Here is a 20,074-nt window from a genome sequence, read left to right as displayed (position 1 = left end):
CAATTTTATGTAAAATAGTCTCATAAAATTATATAAGGGTAGTTTGGGTTTTTGAAATGTTTAAATGCACACATGAGAATAGGGGTGCAATCAATTCGAGTCAAGCCAAGCATGTCTTGGCTCGAATCAACCAAAATATTGTTAGCTCGAGCGCTCAAGTTCGACTTCAATTCAAATTTTATTTCGTGGTTTAAATATTTGATGAGTTTGAGTTCAGCTCAAAACTCCGAAATGAATATATTTTGGTATTGCTATATATTTGAAGTTTGAGAAGCAACTTTTGATGTTAGAATTTCTTTTAGTAGTTCTGCTTTTGCCTGTTACTAGAAAGAAGGTTTACAGTGAACAAGACACATCAAAAATTTCATTCGAGCTTGGAAGCAAACTTTCAATCGAAAGAGAGCCCGTAGTTTGTGAGTGGTCTACCTATACACAGGTTGCACCGGAGGGATGCCAAATTCTCATTTCATTTCCATGGAAACCATGTCTTTGCCTTCTTCACTGTTTGTTGCTCAAGAGGCCTCCACATATCATGAATTGACTGTGCGAACAGTTGCTCAAAAGGCCTTCACATACAACTTAGGTTTTGTTCTTTTTTTTAATTTATGTGAGGTCTACAAAAAATTTATTTTTTCTAGGTATCATTTACCCAAATAGTGATACCCATCTCCCAGGTGGAATAAGTAAGTTTTTCACTTGGGGGGAAAGTTGCCAACACTTAAACGGGACAAAATTGCCCATTTTACTAGTGGCTTTTCATAGTTAACATGATCATTTTCTAATTTTTCCAAGAAACACTTACCCGGATAAGTGTATTTACCTAAGAAAGTAACTTTCCGAAAAACGAACAGAATCTTATTATCTTTTCCTTTGGTTTCTAGTTTGCAGAGACGGATCAAGTCTCTATTGTTTAACGGAAATTACTTGATTTCTGGCTTTGTGTGATCAGTTATGCAATTAATTTTATAGAGACCGAGAAAAAACAATGGTAAGGAAAAGGGCAAAATAGGGTTTTAAAAGTTTTAGACTGGTCATCTAATGGCACATGCAAACACATGTTAACGTTTTTGTAAGAGAGGATATATTTAAGTCCAGTGGGGTCAGCCCACAGGATATATTTGAAAGAATGGTAGGATCCATCTAATGGACGCCATAAAGGTTGCGGAATGGGTGGACGAATTTCAAAAAAAATTTCCTACCTTCTCCCAACTGGGAATCATATTCCCTAAATTTAGAATACAATATTCAAGGATCCTACTTGAACCATAATCAAACCAGATCTGTACCAAAAGGTAAATGGGAGGAATATACCTGATCCGGAGAAGCAGTATCTCCCAAAGTTGGTGTTCACGCCCAAAGAATGCTCCAAGATCTGTTCCTGCTGAAGATGACACAGCTGTGGATGGAATAGAACCAGCAGGGTGCGTCCTACACACTGGATCCTTCACAAGAATCCTCTGGAAGAACTAAACACTGCAACCTTTTCAGTCTTTCTTGCAAGACTGATGTCAAGAACAGATTTCTTGACTTTCTTTTCTGCAAAGATCCAATCTTGCAATGGCAGATGGCGGCGGCAGGAGGAGAGAACCAAAACCGAAAAAGCTGAACTGCTTTTTCTCCTTTTCTAGAGAGTATGAGATCTGATCTCAAAAATCGCAGAAGGTATCCCTTGTGTATCCCAAAAGGGTGGTTCGAAATCTGATGTATTTTCTTAGGGTTTCTCCTCTTTTCTTCTTGATTAAGAAACCTCCTAAATCAGGAGTTATCCCAATCCAAATCAGTATTTGGATAGGGGATAATCTTAATCCTTTCTACAGATAAAGTTAGTTTACTCCTGATCTTATCAGGAGGTTACCAGATTCAAATCTGATTTGAATTTGGTCTCCCATAGTGGATAAGGTTAAAAGCCCCATCCTTTTCACTAACATTAATCTCAGATTCGCCCCATCTTTGGGTGATCATATCAGCCCAGTTCGAAATGGGCTTTTGGCCCATTAAGTATTCAGTGTTTAATTAGTTTCCAATCTGCTGCCCAGTTGGGCTTCTTTGTATGGCGTGGGACCCAAGCATTGATCTACACACCAGCCACATGGGTTCGGCTCAGCCTTTAATACAAGGCTCAGCCGAATTCACTAAAAAGCTCAATGAACCCCTTGAGTCCATCATATGGACCCCATGGGCCCAACACATACATTAAGTGGTCCCTGGGCCAAGCCATCTTATAAAAACCCAGGGACTGTGCGCAGGTGCAAGATTAGCCCATCAGGTATTATCCTAAATGGTCTTACACTTAACCTCTCAGCCCTTAATGATCAAGCACTGCCCGACAAGAGAGGACCTCTCCCTCAGCTGCAAGGAACAGTGTCGCACTCTCCTCTCACATGGATCCCGGGAATTAAAACCATTTGCAAACATTTTGAAACCGTACATATAATATAAGTATATTAATTTTGCAAAACAAAATTCCAACGATTGAAATCAACTGCCGGCAGTTTGGTTTCCATCAAAGAGAGTGCATTCCCGATCATTACCCTTTGTCCAACAAAGTGGCTGATTCTGTCACTATGACCACCCACTCAGATGAATTCTCAAACTGCCCCAACATACCCAGGTTTCGATCCCCGCTAAGGATCTCACTGATTGGCATATCAAAGGCAGCCTGATCCAGCACCTAGTGAAGTGTCATAATCGAGTCTAGGGGTCAGGTGTAACTTTCCAGTTTTGCCCATCTATCTCCAAGGTCCAGGGCAAGACTGGAAATCTGGTCCGGTTCAAGGATTCAAGTAATCCCATACTGCATGTGCTTCGGGTCTTACCCAGATGGCTGAGACAGGCCATCCCAACACTTGGTGGCACACCAGCATTAGCCTTGGCAGGATAAATCTCCCCAGACTTATCCAACGGCTGTGAACATTTAAAACTAACATGAATCTCTATAAATGTTCAGTTTTAGGGTTTTACACAGAATTAAACCAAACAACATGAATCAAACATGCACTTTATTTATTTCCACTAAATAACAAGTACATCAAATCAGATTGAAGCTAAGGGCATACATAAATTGTCTAACAGCTCCCACTTGCACTTAGGTCCAATCTGGTACAAGCCGGAGTCCCATACTTTCCACGTGTTTCTCAAACACCTTCTGTGTCAGTGGCTTAGTCAATGGGTCTGCCACATTGTCCGTTGATGCTACTTTCTGAATTAGGACGTCCCCTCTACCAACGATCTCCCGCAGTACATGGTACTTTCTCTCGATGTGCTTTGACTTCGAGTGAGCCCGAGGCTCTTTGGCCTGGGCGATCGCTCCATTATTGTCACACAACAACGGGATGGGTGATGTGCTGGATGGGATCGCTCCCAATTCGTGTATGAACTTCTTCATCCATACGGCTTCCTTGGCAGCTTCACTTGCGGCAATGTACTCGGCCTCGGTTGTGGAGTCTGCAGTGGACCCCTGTTTGCTGCTTTTCCAGCAAACAGCACACGATCCTATCGTGAAAACATACCCAGATGTAGACTTTCTATCATCTGGAAATCGGCATCGGTATACCCTAAAACTTGTAGTGAACTACCATCGAATACTAGACAAAACTCTTTTGTCCTTCGAAGGTATTTGAGTATATTCTTCACAGCAGTCCAATGCTCCTGCCCTGGGTTTGCCTAGAATCTGCTTACGACACTCACCGCCTGAGCTATGTCCGGGCGAGTGCACAGCATGGCATACATGATGCTCCCTACGGCTGAGGCATAGGGAACGTCTCTCATGCTCTCAATCTCCTCAGAAGTCTTGGGAGACATCTTCTTGGAGAGAGTGACTCCGTGCCTGAAAGGAACGTTTTGTTCTCCGAGCCAAAAAAATCCTATTCCTGCTTGTCTTTTTGTTCTCCGAGCTTCTATTCTCAATCATTCAGGTTCAGAAAATCAGAAAAGAAATATTTTGTGTCAATCTGAATAGAACATGTCTCACAATGTTTATCTTTTCTTTCTTCAAGATACTTATGTTTCCTTTGAAGCAAATTGCAGCACAAAATTAAAGTTATTCCTAGAGCTTTGAAGTTGTATAAGATAGCAACAACAGCTATGCATTTTTGGATAACAGTAGGGAGACAAGTTGGACCAAATGAACTTTATATAAAGGCATATTACTAGGTGTAGACCCAACTGGATGTCCTGTGGACAAAGTTCTTTTAAAGCCATTTTAGTTTGGATTTGCAGTTGTTTCGGTCCCTAAAAGATTCCGTTTGTTTGTGATGTAAATCTGAACTGGATACAAATTTTGCACCTGGATCAGTTTAATTTGCATCTATTTATTTGTAACTATAATTTGTAGTCCTACCTAATACAAAATTTACTTCACCTTCCTCCTACTTCAATTCTCTCAGATAAATTGGGGACAACAGAATCTTCCTTCCTACCTCACTCAAAGAAATAACTCTCCTATTACCTCCATTGTCTTTCGTCCAATGAGGGTAGACAACATCATTTTACTCTCTCACAAACAAATAAATCAACTCTGAATAAAAAATAGATCAGAATCTACATTCAGCATGTTTACACTCTCATGTATTTACACCAGTTTGAATGAAATTTGCACTGCAAACAAACTGAGCCCAAGTCTCCTTTCTTTCCAGTGCAGATGAAATTTTGAACTGGTATAAATGCATGGTGCAGATGGACTGAATGTAAAATTTGGTTTTATCTGATTTTAATTTTTTTTATTTAATTTGTTTGTGAAGAGCAAAATGAGAAGTTGGACCAATAGACAGTTTATATGAAAGGAAATCGAAGCAGGAGAAAGGTTTATCTGTTTTGGAAGAGCAAAGTAGGAAGTTAAATTATGTGATCCCCACCCTATATGATAGGGAATTAAGGTGAGAAAAAGGTGATGCAAATTTCATATCAATTTTAGGGATGTAAAATTTGCATTGCAAATGAGTACAAATGATATTAAAGATACAAACTTTCTATCAGATAAGAGCGCAAATGATAGTTATAAACCAACATATACAAATCTGAACTGATGGGGTACAAATTTAATTTTCTTCTGGTTGAACTGCAAACAAACAAAGCCTAAAGATCAAAGTATACCTTGGGATTGGAAAAGCATATCAAAGAGGCTTAGAACATTCATCAAGCGCTATTTTGAAAATTATTCTTAGGCTGACTGACATCGAGTTAGAAGACCCCTTGATTCCATTCATGTCAAACTTTAGAATGCCCACCAATTAACCCTCTGGGTTGCATCACTCTAAACAACCAATAGACCTTTTCAATTACTACAAAGTAAAGAAATTAATAATAGACCTTTCATATGGCGAATGATTGAATGTATTGAACACAAACAGAAAACATATGGTCAAGGATTTATGTCCTAGTTTTGGCGTATATATTGATACTTTGAACCTTGAAAATGGTCCCTAGTTTTGGCGTCATCACATCATCAACTTCTTATTGCTCTACGAATTATATCTAAAAGGATTTAGGAAAAAGGGTGCAACAACTTGTGTTGTGCCTACAGGAATCTAAGCTTTAGGTTGAGATGGGCTGGACAGTATCTTAGGTTGAACATTAGGGTTATGTTTATCCACCCAATTAGGCTCATCAAAATTCAATCCCTTTATAATTGGATCAAACATTAATGCACTCAAATCTGAAACCAGTAAGATATGAATCCATCAATAATCTTACAATTTATTAGTGAAGTTGGTTTGAGGGTTCTGCTTTTAGTTTTTTACTGAAGGGTCATAGGCTTAAGTTCTATAGAAGTTAATATTTAAGTCATTTTATCCATGACATTATATCAAAGTTTTTTTATTCATTTTATTGTTAATATATAATATTCTCATTATGTTTAATCTATTGTCTGTTTGGCATCGATGCCGTTGCTCCAGAAAATAGTGACCCACCAGTGCTATGTCAGAAAAACGGTGCTCCAGGAAATGCCTGTTTGTTTGGAACCATTTTTTCATAAAAAAAAAAAAAAACGTGTTCCAAGTCACACCTTGGAAATTGAAAAAGCGTGATTTGGAGCAATGCCGAATTTGACGTTTTCTCAGATTGCAGCTCATTGCTGCCAATGAGGACGTGATGTGGCAGTGACATGGACTTCCTATGATGGGTACCAGTATTGAAAACAGACATGGAACACTAGTACCAAATAGAAAGTGTTGCTTTTTGCTCTAGGAAACGTCCTACCTGACAACAATGTTTCCAAACAGAAAAAAAATACATCATTTTCTCAAAAAAAGATGCTTCCAAACCATACATCAAACATATACCTAGTTTATCTATGGTTCCAACATATAAACTTCAGTTTGAATCGAAAATTTAATAGGGAAAAATTCAGACCAAGGTATATCTTATCCAAATAAGATAACTTCCCTTAACGAAATTGGAAGCAATGCATGGGCTGATATGACTTATTGCATTAATCCAATTAGTGTCCGTTTGGCAGGGCCTTCCCATGGCAGCGGATACAAGGTGTTGTATGGCTTGCAACAATCACCTTATGCTTGGTTTCACCGGTTTAAGAAAGCATCACAGAGGATCAATTTTGAGGAGTCCCAAACAGACTTTACTTCTGAGCAGAATCAGATTTGGAATGGGTTATCCCAATTCCAACTGTTTGGTTGAGCAGAATCCGAATCTCATTCTCATTCCTGCTGGAATGACATTTCTCCATTTGAGGGAATGGTCATTTCCTACCCCTTCCTTGGAAATGAAATCTCATTCTTGCTGATTTCAATTCACATTCTCATTCCTGTCTGAACCAAACAGACTATGGGAATAAACCATCCGATTCCGATTTCAAAGAATTCTAATTCCAATTCTGACTGAAAACCAAATAGACCCTAAATCTCCTAGAGGTAGTATGTGTTGGAATTACTTAGAGACACAAGTTAGAAGTGAATCTAGTAGATGCTCCTATTGATCATGGTCATAAGGCGTGCTACTGAGGGGGAGTTAGTATGTTGGAGGATAATGCTATGTATTAGAGATTTGTAGCCTAGGGAGACTTCTCTATGGTTGTATGACTTCGTTAGATATCTTCTATGTGTATAGTATCGTAAGCCAATACATGCATGTTCTTGTACTTCACACATTGCTGCAGTGGATTGAATTCTAGCTTACCAAGAGGGAAATCCAGATAAAGGAATTTTGTATAAGAGGCATGATCATTTGAAGGTAGAGAGGTCTATAATTGATGCAGACTGGGATGGGTCTCTGATAATAAGAGATTTATTCAAGATATTGTGCTTCTGTGGGCAAAATTAAAATATGGTACCCTAGAAGAGTAAGAAATGGTGTAGTGGCAAAAAGTCTAATGTGAATGTTGAGGCAGAGTATTGGGTTATGGGCCTTATGGCACATGATCTGTTTGAGGTTCTATGATTTCAGCCTTTATTGGGAGAATTGGATGCACCTGTTCAGATTCCTTTAGGTGTGCTCATAAAAATCCGATTCAAAACTAACAATCCAAATTGAAAAAAATCTAGGTATTTGAACTGATCAATTTGGTTTTCTCAGAGATTCAATTTTTCAGTTTGATCTAGATTAACATAGGAAAAAACCTGTGATTAACCCAGCTAATTAGTCTATTTATAATATATTATAAATACCTAATTATTTCCAATTATCTGTGCTTGGTTTATTAGAAGTTTTGAATATTGAAGATTGATGTATTTTTAGAATAATTATTAATTGTTTGATTTATTTGGTTGTATGTAGATAAATTTTGTTGAAATGTTACTGTAGGCATTTGTTTTGTTGATGATGAAATATTAATTGGTTCTTTCTTTAAATTAGGGAAAGAATAGAAAAAATATATATTTGCATGGAAATTACAATAAAAAGTGAAAAATCGATCAAGTGAAGCAGTTAACCGGTTCACCAGTTAATTATATACTAAACAAGAAATAACTAATGGCACAAAAGGTTGGCTCCCACTAGCTAGTTACTTGCTCCAATGCAGATTATAATTTAAACCTAAAAATAATATAAATAATAGAACAAATGAGCATTTATTTTCGTTAATCATATACACCAAGTGATTCTCCTCTATTTTCCTAGGAAAATGAAACTCCTTAGGTAGTTGATAGAGTTCTTGTTGTAGATTATCTCATTGTTTTCAAAACTGGACCGAATCGGATGGTCGAACCGGAAAACCGGGAACTGGTCACTTGACTGGTTCCGTTTTCCTTCAAAATCGCTTTTTCCCTCAAAACCGTTGATTTTGGTCAGCAAACCGTTGAACCGTCTAATTAACCATTCAAACAGTTTTGACCATTTTCCAATTTTTTATTTTTTTTATTTTTTTATTTTTTTGTCAAAATGGGTTGGTCGTTCTGGTCGAACGGTCAGACCGTTCGAACCGATAACTGGACCCCTGATCGGTTCGTTTTAAAAACCATGGATTATCTTGTCTACTCATCCAAATCAGTGATTACTTCTCATTGGTGCAACCAAAACGAAATTTGTGTACCTCAGACTCTTCAAGTATAGCATTCCCATTGGTAATTTTCTTGAATTCTTTACACTTTTAGATCATTTCTCATAGGGCTCTCTCTCTCTTTCTCTATATATATATATAACTTTAATAACAAATTTTAGTATTTACCAATAAACATCAAATGAGACCAAAATTTAGATAAAATTCAAAACCCATATAAAAATATTTCATTTCATTTCTTTGTGCTTCTGCAATGACCTAGCTTTCTCAATTCTTGCATATCACTTGATGAGATAAGCTTGAATTAAAGGATCAACTCACGTCACTTCTAAGGCTATTTTATATGTAGGAATGCAAATGGATTGGATTCAGTAAAGGGTATATCCGATCCAATTCGTTAAGAAATTCAATTGATCTGAATTTGATAAGAATTCATCGGATTTTCAAGATTATGATTCTCAAATTTGAATATCATATCAGATATCCAATTTGAGTTGATTTGTAATAAAAAAATAAACTTCATAATATTATATTCTTTTTATAATATAATGTATAATTATATAAATAACATAATATATATAGAATATACATATAATATACATATAATATTTAATAACTAATGGATAGGATCAGGCTGTGATTGATCGGAATGGTTTTTCTAATTCAATCCATTTTTTTAGGATTAAGGGAGGTATTCAAATCTGACTCTTACCAGATCGAATTCAGATTCGAATAGAATCCGATCCAACTTATTTGCAGCCCTATTTATAGGGGTCAATCTTGTATATGAGTCGTGGAATGGCTTCTAGTTGTCCCAACCTGATAAATGTGAAGAAGTAGTTTGAACCAAACCCTATAGGATCTATTAGACCAAACCAATTATTTATCAGCACTGTCATGTTTAGAGGTGCAAACAGACTGCATCATGATCCAATTCGAGTTCAAATATGATCCTATCTTGTAGGTTGAAATATCCCTTTGACAGATTTTTGGATCGAATAGAAAAATAAGATCTGTTTAAAATTGTTTTGTTTTTATGTTTTTTCTCCTATTAATAATTAAATCATATCAGATCATATTCAGGCATCCAACATCTTCAATGGATTCAAATTAATCTTTATAAGGCCCATCAGATCATCAGATCAGATTGGATATATAATTTGTATTATCAGATCGAATTCAGATATACCCTTATTTGAATCTGATCTGATCTGATCTGATCTTTGCAACTCTTATCAGCTCTGCCCCAATAAGATATAGATAAAGTTTTAGGCAAGGTTCAAAATATTGATACGCCCAATACGCCGGCAGAGGCATATCGAGCAGTATCAGTAGTTCTTTTTTAGTTTTTTTTTTGTTCAAATCTGGTTCAAAGGGGCCGGTTTAATAAGGTCCGCTCACCCCCTGAACCAGCCAAAACCCTGATACACCCTCTGTAGGAGCATATCAGGAAGCTCCTGATATGGGCCAATATGTATCAATACTTTGAACCCTGCTTGTAGGGTCCATTTGGTTCATAGTTGAAATTGGAATTGCAATCCCTCGGAGTCAGAATTGGAATGATCTATTCTCTTAGTTTGTTTGGTTCAGACAAGAATTGGAATCAGCTGAAATGGGATTTCATTCCCAAGGGAGGAGGAAATGTCCATTCTCTCAAATGGGAGAATGTCATTCCACCAGGAATAGGAATGGGATTCCAATTACACCCAACCAAACAGTCAAAATCGGAATGGCTCATTCCAATTCTGATTCCAGACCCTTATTCCTGCGAACCAAACAGGCCGTTAACTTAAAATTTGACAATGAACACACTCATCTCTTAAAATGAAGGAAAACAGAAGCTTATCCAATCTCTCTGCTGCCAACGGAGAGGCTTATCCAAAAATGAACTAAAACAGTCTCAATCTCTAAAGGCTTTTAAACATGAATCGCCAGTCATCCCGAGAAATTGTACGCGTCAATGCGAAAGAAATCTGTGAACCAAAAGTTTCCAAACTAATGCAAGGTTCCGGTTATGTTGACGATGATACAACTTCTATGGCACTGCCTAATGGCCAAGCTGCTTCAAGCAGGGAATCCCCATACTTCACTTGCTTCACTAATGTGATCTCCTGCCAAGGATCTAGAGCTGTCCAAGGGAATAACAGTAGCCAATATGAGAATATTAGAATCCTTTAATAATGCTTGCCAGAGAGAAGTAAGAATGAAATTTCAACAGTGGATGATCTGTAAATTTAACGTACCAAACCCATCTACAAGCAATGTGAACTGATAGACAAGGTCCATACATAGATAAGGCAAGTTATCCTTCTCAACAAGCGGATAGATAGACTCAGCATCTGCAAGTTTAGTTTCACAAGCACGTTTTGCAGCCTCCTCAAAATCCACAGGGCGGACTTTGGCAACTGGCTTGTTGGAATCTATAAAACCAGCCTGTGTATAGAAACACGATCCAGTCAGCATTAACACAAAGCAACAAATGTGATTATTATGATGATGATGATGATTATAGGAGTTCTCATGGGTCTAGATTATGAATGTCTAATTACCTCAGCAGCCCTGTCAAAGAAAAATGAGGCAACAAATAAATTTTTCTGTCCAACCCCACCACCACCATTCCATACTCCGCCAAACGTGCACTTCATGTGTGTACATGATTCATTAACTTTGAGAGCCTTAAAAGCAGCCCCTCTGCACTCGTTAATGTTGGAACCAGATGCAGAGCTTGATACTTCATATACATGACCCCCATATATGTAAGACCCTTGAAGAAGAAAAGAGGACATCATCTATTAGTTTTTTGGAGCAATCATTTGAAACCAAGGATTAAAGTATCAGTATCAAGTATCGTCAGATAGCTCATATATGGATACGAATACACTTTGGAAACACATGGATACAAACGAAAAATATGGAAACACTTAGATACACTAGGAAATGCATACAAATCATATAAATATATTAATAAATAAATATAAATCTGAATCATATATGAATAAGGTAAACAGACGAGAAATGCACACTTTAATAGGTTATATGAAGAGAAGCATTACAATAAAAAATATTAGGCCTTTAGAACATGTACACATCATACAATAATTATCACTCTATTTCAATTTTATTAAATTTGTGGGAAATTTTATTTATATAATATTTTTATATAAATTATAACTATATTTTTAAAATAACAAACATGTTTTCATTTTTAACAAATAATTGTTTTATTTTACACAACCATTTAAGGTAGATAAAATAAATTATCTTTATAATTTTCAGTTTTATTAAATTTTATGGGAAAGTTAAATCTTAAATTATTTATTTTTGTTTTTATAATTATAATTTTTAATTTTTATTAATTTGTTGGAAAAATCATTTATTTAGCACTTCTATATAAATAATGACTTTATGTTTTCAAATAATAAATATATTTTCATTTTTAACATATAAGTTATATGTAAAATAAAACATATAAATCATTAAACAAAATAAATTATTTTTATAATTTTTAGTTTTTAATAACTTTTTAGGAAAAATTAAATATTAAGTTATTTATTTCATTTTTTATAACTACAACTCTATTTCAATTTTTATTAAAGTTCAAAAACAAACCAAAAGTGTTCAATATACAGCTTCATCAAACTAGGCACCGATACGCTTCCATATTGATGTGTATGGGACCGTATCCATTGATATAGTACAATATGGAAGCATATCATACCAATATGCACGAATAGTAAGACACATACCCAGTCGTGATGTGTACTATATCCATGGCAATGGATACAAATATGATATATCATATCAATATATACTTTAAACCTAAAGAACAAGAATAAAAGTATTTCAAAATTGGAAGACAACGAGCAGTAATCATCCCCTCTTAATTGCCACTATAGTTTCTGGCTGCCACAATTATTCACATAATTATCCCAATTACTCCAAAGAATGGATAATCAATACATTTCCTCACATTTAACCGTCTCTTTGAAGGAGGGGAGAAACAAGCTGTTCTTGAAATAATAGTAGGATGGACCATAAGGTTCTCAAATAGTGGGCATAATGGAAGGTCAGGAAGTTCATCTTGCTTGGCGAGATCATTGATATGACATTCAGTGGAGATTCATCATTTAATAACCGTAATTATTCAAAACATAATGAGCCAAGGCTTCATTCCCCAAGGTAAAATGATGAGGAAGCATTGGCGTTATGGACTTGGCTATTTTAGTTGTTAAGCTTGCTTATATGCTAGATGCCTAGATCAGGCAGAGACAAGATGGTAACTATATGGTCTCTTTTTTCTTTCTTTCTTTCTTTCTTTCATTCTTTCTTTTTTTTTATTGGTTACTATTACTTTAATAACATAGAAAACTTGCTCTATTTGTGTAGCATGTAATCCAAAGACAATGAAAGGACCCCTAGGCAGAAACAGCTGCCCAACTCCCTACCCCATTAGGGTATTATGTACAAGTTCATGGTTCTGACCTACTAAAATAAATTTTACTTGCTAAAATAACTCAACCAATTAGAACAACCAACTCCTAGAATGTTTAGGAAAACCAGCTACTAATGTAACTAGGAAAACCCAATCCCAGTGCAATTAGGAAAGCTACTAATGACTCAGAAAAATAAAAATACTAACTATTGAAAAACCACAGCAATAGCCCTGCATCAAAGATATATGGGAAATGAAGATATACATAGTACCATGATAGCCATTCAAAATGCATGGATTTTTAGAGCCTCCCACAGCCTTCAGAATCTCTGCTCGGGATGCTAATAAACCATAGTTCAAGTAACTGCAATACAAAATGCAACATGTAAAGAGGCACATATTTAACAGGTCATTTTCAAAAAATCAAAGCCACAATAATTCAAAATATAAGGTTTCATTCAAAACAAAGTAAAAAAAAAAATGTCTTTCAAAATAACCAATGTATCTAATATGAAAAATTTGTCATTCAAGTAATCAGAAATGATAGGAGAAAAACTCTATCTAGCTTCTTAGGGCCTATTGGTGTTGGAAACTTGTTAAATGCAGAACTGTTAGCACTACAAAAAGTGTTAAAATTTTCTTCAACAGCTGACTAGAAAGAATTACATGTTGAAGGAGATTGTCTGGTGGTGATTAAGTAGATAACTTCAGATGAAGATGCACCATGGGTACTAGGATTCTTGGTTAGGGAAGTAAGGGCTCTAGCTACTAACTTGAATTGGTCATTCAAGTGGATCACTAGACCTGCAAATTCTTTGGCAGATATCTAGAAAAAGAGTCACAACAGATAAACTTGCATGGGATACTCCAGAACTGGGAGAAGATTGAATTTCTATATTGAGAATACAGGAGTATACTATTGTTTTTGTTTGTAACCTGCTATCCACGTTTTGAATTGCAAGGGTTTTTTTTCATATCCATAATGAAATCCACTTTAATGTTGTTTATTAAAAAATATCTAACCCAAGAATCATAACAGCAATTAGCATAGGAAGATGGAAAACCTGTGGACATAAAGATAATATTTGGTTCCTTTAAGAAACAGTTCTTTCACATATGAATCCTCCCCATTCTTTACAGCTGGAGCCTTTTCAGCAGCCTTCTCTGAGATTGCATATGCCATTTGGACAGATCCACCTCCAAGATCAATTACTCCCACTGTATCTGGGTATTTCTTTCCCAATCTTCCTAGTAGATAGTTTATGGTAGCCTGTACATTTAGAAGCAATTTCAGAAAATAATATAAAACTATAACCAATGAAAACTATTAAGCCTCAGTTTGGAAAGAGTACAAATACAAATATGTACAGTACAAATACATACAAAATACAAGGTTTTGTATGTATTTGTACTCTTTCCAAAATGAGCCTAAGATGCAGAAGAGAGTATACAGCAAGCAGGAATACATCATTGATATGTAATTCCTTAAAGATTATAAATGTTGGGAATAGGGAAACTTATGTTTTTTTGGCTAATGGAAACTTATGTTGATAACATCTCATGAATTGCAAGAGAATGAATGGGTAAAAGAACCAGATTTTTTTTAGAATAATCAAAAAATATTAATAATAAGTACAAAGATGTAAAAAAAGGTGCATTAAAAGAACAACATTTTTCATTGATAACTTTCACTTTTATTCATGAAGGTTTAGGTTTGGCAAAAGTTTTAGTGCCAGCTGCCTACCTGACACACCCTCCCCCTTTATCCAGGCTTGGGTCCAGTAATGTAAGACAAGCTCACACTGGCGAAGTTGACAGGCATGTCACCCAAAGAACTAGAAAAGGATGGGAAAAATGGAGGGGTGCATCTGAACTTTTATGTAACAAGCAAGTACTGCTTAGATTAAAAGGAAAATTCTGTAAAACAGTTATAAGGCCAGCTATGCATCTATGCTGTGTGGAGTAGAGTATTTAACAGTCAAGAAACAACATGTCCAAAAAATGAGTGTGGCAGAAATGCGAATGCTAAGATGGATGAGTGGAAAAACTAGAAAGGATAGGATCAGGAATGAAGTTGACCATACTCCTAGGTTCCTATACCTATAAACTGGTTCGAAGACCATCAACAGCACCTGTTAGAAGAAGTGATTTGTTATACAAGTTGAAGGGGCTAGAAGATCTAGGGGTAGACCAAAAAGGACATGGGTAGAAGTAGTAAGAAATGATTTAAGCACTAATAATTTAACAGTGGATATATATGGCATTAAATAGAATGGATTGGCGAAACAGGATTGATGTAGCCGACCCCATATAGTTGGGATAAGGCATGGATGATGATGATGATGATGATGATGATGATGATGATAAATTTCACTTTTTATTGGATATGATAAAGAACGAAGAATGTCGTAGTGTCTGCTTGGGAATAATGAAGAAAAATCTGCCAGAAGTAAAAGTACTTACGAGACTCCTATCCAGGTGCTCAAAATGGTCTCAAATCAGGTTTATTTTCAGTTAGTCTTTCTAGCATGGTCTGATCAGACCTACCAGTTCCTCCTTCCCAAGTAAGACTACTTGGGGCAATGCGGCCCCCTTAAATACCAAGTTCTTTACCTGAGTGATAGCATGGGAGAAAAGTCTAACCAAAGAAATGCTGGTGACAGAGGGAGCAAATCTTCCTGACATGTCATGTCAACCCGGAACCCAAGACATAATAGCCACCCCTTCACTGCAGTTTCTCTTCTAGAATCTGGTGGCACTTCAGCAAGGCTATTTCCTTCCACTGGTGCTCCCCCTGTTTTATTTCAGCTTTATTAGCAGAATGGCGCATCTTTGGGATGAACAAAAAAGGCAAATGTTTAATGGCCGGTTGTCCCTTTGGCAACTCTTTGGGCTATCTGGCTTGAAAGGCACTCTAGAATATTTTATCAAAAAAGAAATCTGGAGGGGGGGTATCATGGTAATCAATGTAGTTGTTGAGGAGATCAGAAGTTGGTTGTCCAGTCTAAATGTTCAAAGAAACTCTCTCTCTTCCTCTTTTTTTGGCTGTTGACTTCTTTTGGGATCCTTAATTCGGTTGTGCATATGTACCATAACTTATAGACATCAATTCCTTTAGTTTTTTCCACTTTCATTTAGTCACTTATAAGAAAACAATGTTATTTGTTGTCTTCTTCATTGTCTCTACTATTTTTATACTACTAACTTCTTTACCTATCTTCGCCCAAAAAGGTGCAGGAACCTTTGTGACTTCTGACCACAATTGATGTTGTAGTACATGCTCCAAGGAAACTTGTTTAAATAACTAATATAACTAATAATTAATACCTTGATTTATAAGGAATGAAAATTGAGAATAGAAAATTGGAAAAAGAAAACACCAATCCAAATGATGAACTCTACGGATTGCTAAGGACTGAGAAATTAAATGAATCTTGAAAAGGGTTATGCACCTAAAGAAAGAAAGAAGTCATAAAGCTTCATAATCCTCTCTTTACAGCCTCCCAAAGTCAATCATCGTTACATTTAAGATTGTATAGCAGGATTTCATCTAGAACAGAATAATTATTCCTTCATAGTCCACTAGGTAGTTTGTTTTTGCAATCTATGATTCTGTATGTATGATCTCAAGGTATGAATGTATGCAGAGTGAGGTTCAAAACAGCATACCCACTGATAGGCACCTTCCTGAGTTCCACCCAGAACAGTGACCCACTCTGGTTTTGACTTCAGGGAACTTTTGTTGACAAGCAAATCCCTGACCTAAGGAACAAAGTATTTTAAGCCATGAGAGGAGGGGGTACATATTCAAGTGTTTATAAAAAAAAAGGCAATATAAACACATGCATCTACACACATAATTCATAAAAAGAAAGGGTAAAAACATGAGATTTACCGCTTGCAAAATTCTATCTGAAGTATCACCTTCCAATGCCCTCAGGCCTGCCGTTGCCTGAATATACATTGGAGTCAATCAGAGTGGACAACAGGTAACAGGTATGGAAGACTTGCATAGGTTAAATATTTTATAACAAAAGATATCATAAAGTACATACCCCAACTCTGACTGGTGTCTTGTTACGCAACTCTTTAGGAACAACATTTTCTGCTTGCTGCAAAAGAGATAGCAGAGAATCTGCAGCCTTCTCGGGAGCATTGGCATATGCACTCAAACCTGGTTTTGTCTGCAACAACAATGAACATAATAGACTTAGAAAAACATGCACACTAGATCAATATATGCACGTAAATCATAGGATGGGCCTCATAAATGTTGACATGAAAACATCCTCATTTATCTCTAATTGTGGGGCCTAAAATAAGTGGAAACAGGCAACATTCAGATAACAGGGCAAGAAGCTAGAAACAGAGAGAAAAAAAGAGCATTTTTCTAAAGGGTCATTTACTAAAACACCCCCTATAATTTTATGAATTTACTAAAACATCCCCTATAGTTTGCAATCAATTTACTTAATCAACACATCCATTCAAATAAATTTAATCAAAACAAATTAAAAACAAAAAATACCATTTTTACACCTAATAAAACACAGACAACCAGTATTTTTCTGTATTTGGTCAAAAAAGTATTAGGGGTATTTTTGGAATAAACAAAGATCCATACTCTTGAACATTTTCCACTCAATTTAGGGGTAATTTTGGAATAAACAACCATGTTCCATGCCCTTAAACATTTTCCATTTAGCTTAGGTGATCATTTACTATTTTCATACGGCAAAGCAAATAGTTCATAATAAAAGGTTGATTAAATAAAATTGTTGTAAAATATAGTCTATAGTGTATAGGATAGGCTAACTATAGGGGTGATCTAGTAAATGACCCTTTTTCTAAATAGAGAAAAAATTATAATGGTCATCTTGCCATGGGGCCAATAACTGGCCAGGCAAGTAACAGCATTATATTTATATGGTAATAAAAGATTTTTAGAAGGGATAAAAGTGTCTATGTCTCAACACAAACATATTATTGAATTAACACAGAAAACCTAGCGGACAAGACCGAAAGCAGAAAGCTATTAGCAGGAAAACAGTAGAAACTAGAAATCAAGGGGTTTTTCTTTTTCGGAAAAATACGGATAGGACCGATGCATATTATTAATAATCCACACTCTATCACCAACGCCCGCTCGTGAATTGGCATCAATTCCGAGCTGGCACCTACTTTACGCCTACAAACCCTGGGCTGAACCGTCATTCTCTCCCATGCAAAAAATAGGGTCTACGATAGTTATCCGAGAATCTTCTCTAAACCCATTGCATTAAAACGAGCAAATTCCGTTATCCAAAGTTCCAAACACAAGACGTAGTTTTTTAGTTCAAGTATGTTCTAAAGGAGCCAAAGAAATGAAGAAGCAGTACAATGCCAACCTCAGGACGTCATTCTAGTTTCTAAATGAGCTAATAAATTAGCACGAGCTCACCTGTACGAAGAGCTCGAGAACGTTTCCAATGGGAAGGAGATTCAGAGTTTTGTCGAAGCAAAACACGTGTACTCTGCTACCAGAGCTTCCGGCGTCAAATATTACCGCATAATTCCTGGATTCCCGGAGCTCGAGCAAGCCCCTACGCTCGAGACGAACATGGTCGGATTCGACGGAGAGGAGACCGTCGGAAGGTGATCGCGGCGTGAGAAAGAGAACGAAAGAGATAAGAAGGAGCGAGACAGTGGCGAGAAGCGTTATGCCCCTCAGCCTGTCGGAGAAGGAACCTTGCTGTATCGACCGCTTCAGCATTTTCTCCACTTGGTCTGGATCGGGGAGGGGATGGATCAGTGAGTCTGCAAACTTGGCCAGCTCCTCTCCTCTTCCGGTGAACGGATAAAATAAGGGAGAGAAGGATTGAATGAAAATGTCGTACGAGAGAGACAAAGATTGCTGTCCGGGGCCGCTGAACAGCTAATCTTTCTCTCTCTCCCTAAGTTCATCCCCCCAGTCCCAGAGTACATGCGCTGATGTACATCCCCCGTCCGATGCAGAGGCAGACAGTAGAAGATGCTGAAACTCAATACAGCAAGATTCCTTTCCAGATAAGCTGCAGATAACGTGGACCCATATGTTTAATGACACGTGCTGCTTAAAATATCATCTGTACAATTGTCTAAAATTCATCATAACTTTTCGCCATTTAAACTCACCATGATTTTTTAAAACGTCACAAAACCATCAGTTTTAAAAACTCACCGTCCCCTTACAACACTGTTAGTAATGACCAAAATTGTCCATATCAACATAAATACAATTTTTATTACCAAATTGCCCCTAAACGGCGAGTCGGGCTTCTTAAAAAATCCTTGTACATGTAAATTTTTTACCTAGTGACAGTAACTTCTTATTCCTCTGATTCCCCCAGTTTTTTTCCATTCTCCTGTCGCATCCAATCCTCAAATTCATCCCTACATGACCTTGTAGCCCGTGAAGCAAATTCGGAGATTGATTCTCAACCGGCCAATACAAAGTGCATGTCAAACTCAAATTTCTAGTGCCTGACTGCCAATCGAAGGAAAATAATGAAAATGCAAACTTGTAGACTGCAGTTGGAGAGTTCCGTGAAACCCTAGACCTCTCAATGTCCCTCTACACCGTATTCTTCTTTTTTGTGTCAAACTCAAATTCTAGTGCCTAACTGCCAATCGAAGGAAAATAATGAAAATGCAAACTTGTAGACTGTAGTTGGAGAGTTATGTGAAACCCTAGACCTCTCAATGTCCCTCTACTTTGTATTCTTCTTTTTGTCTCTAGCTCTAGGATTTTCGGGTGTGACTCATTACTCATTTTGGGCAATTGTTGAAGGGATGGGAGATTCATCACATGAATGGCCGAACCATGCAAGGTGGCTGGGCAAAATTTTAAAATTTTATTTTTTCCATTTGGGAATCGTATTCCCTAATTTAGAAAAACTGTACTTTCCAATGTTCGTTCTTAAAACAAACCGGATCAACTCTGAAACCAAGATTAGGGAGAGAAATACTTGATATGGAATCCACGCAAAAAGCTCCTCCCAATGTAGGTGTTCACGCCTAAAGAGAATACAAAATCCTCCCTCTACTGAAGATGACATAACTTAGGGTGAGGCAAAATCAGCAAGTGGTTCTTCAGCAAGAACCTTAGATTCTTCAACCATAATCGAACAGGGTAGTGACAACAGTTTCAAAGTTGTTTCTTCCACTAAGAA

At 36.7% G+C, this 20,074-nt stretch overlaps 1 protein-coding gene across 1 annotated transcript; it reads right to left on the bottom strand.

The window, feature by feature from the left end:
* Positions 1 to 10,247: 10,247 nt before the first annotated feature.
* On the bottom strand, positions 10,248 to 18,914 carry LOC104589842 (putative apyrase 1). The gene is made up of 9 exons (XM_010248277.3): positions 18,325 to 18,914; positions 16,940 to 17,068; positions 16,780 to 16,836; positions 16,554 to 16,646; positions 13,949 to 14,154; positions 13,157 to 13,248; positions 11,002 to 11,216; positions 10,696 to 10,885; positions 10,248 to 10,580 (listed from the first exon to the last, which is right to left on the bottom strand). The coding sequence occupies exons 1-9, from the start codon at positions 18,634 to 18,636 to the stop codon at positions 10,465 to 10,467; spliced, it is 1,410 nt and encodes a 469-aa protein (XP_010246579.2). The 5' UTR covers positions 18,637 to 18,914; the 3' UTR covers positions 10,248 to 10,464.
* Positions 18,915 to 20,074: the final 1,160 nt, after the last annotated feature.

The sequence above is a fragment of the Nelumbo nucifera genome, chromosome 2, assembly GCF_055504915.1.
Source record: "Nelumbo nucifera cultivar China Antique chromosome 2, China Antique-T2T, whole genome shotgun sequence".
Lineage (NCBI taxonomy): Eukaryota > Viridiplantae > Streptophyta > Magnoliopsida > Proteales > Nelumbonaceae > Nelumbo > Nelumbo nucifera.
Note: the sequence above shows the minus strand (reverse complement) of the source record. Positions and strands in the feature narration are given on the sequence as shown.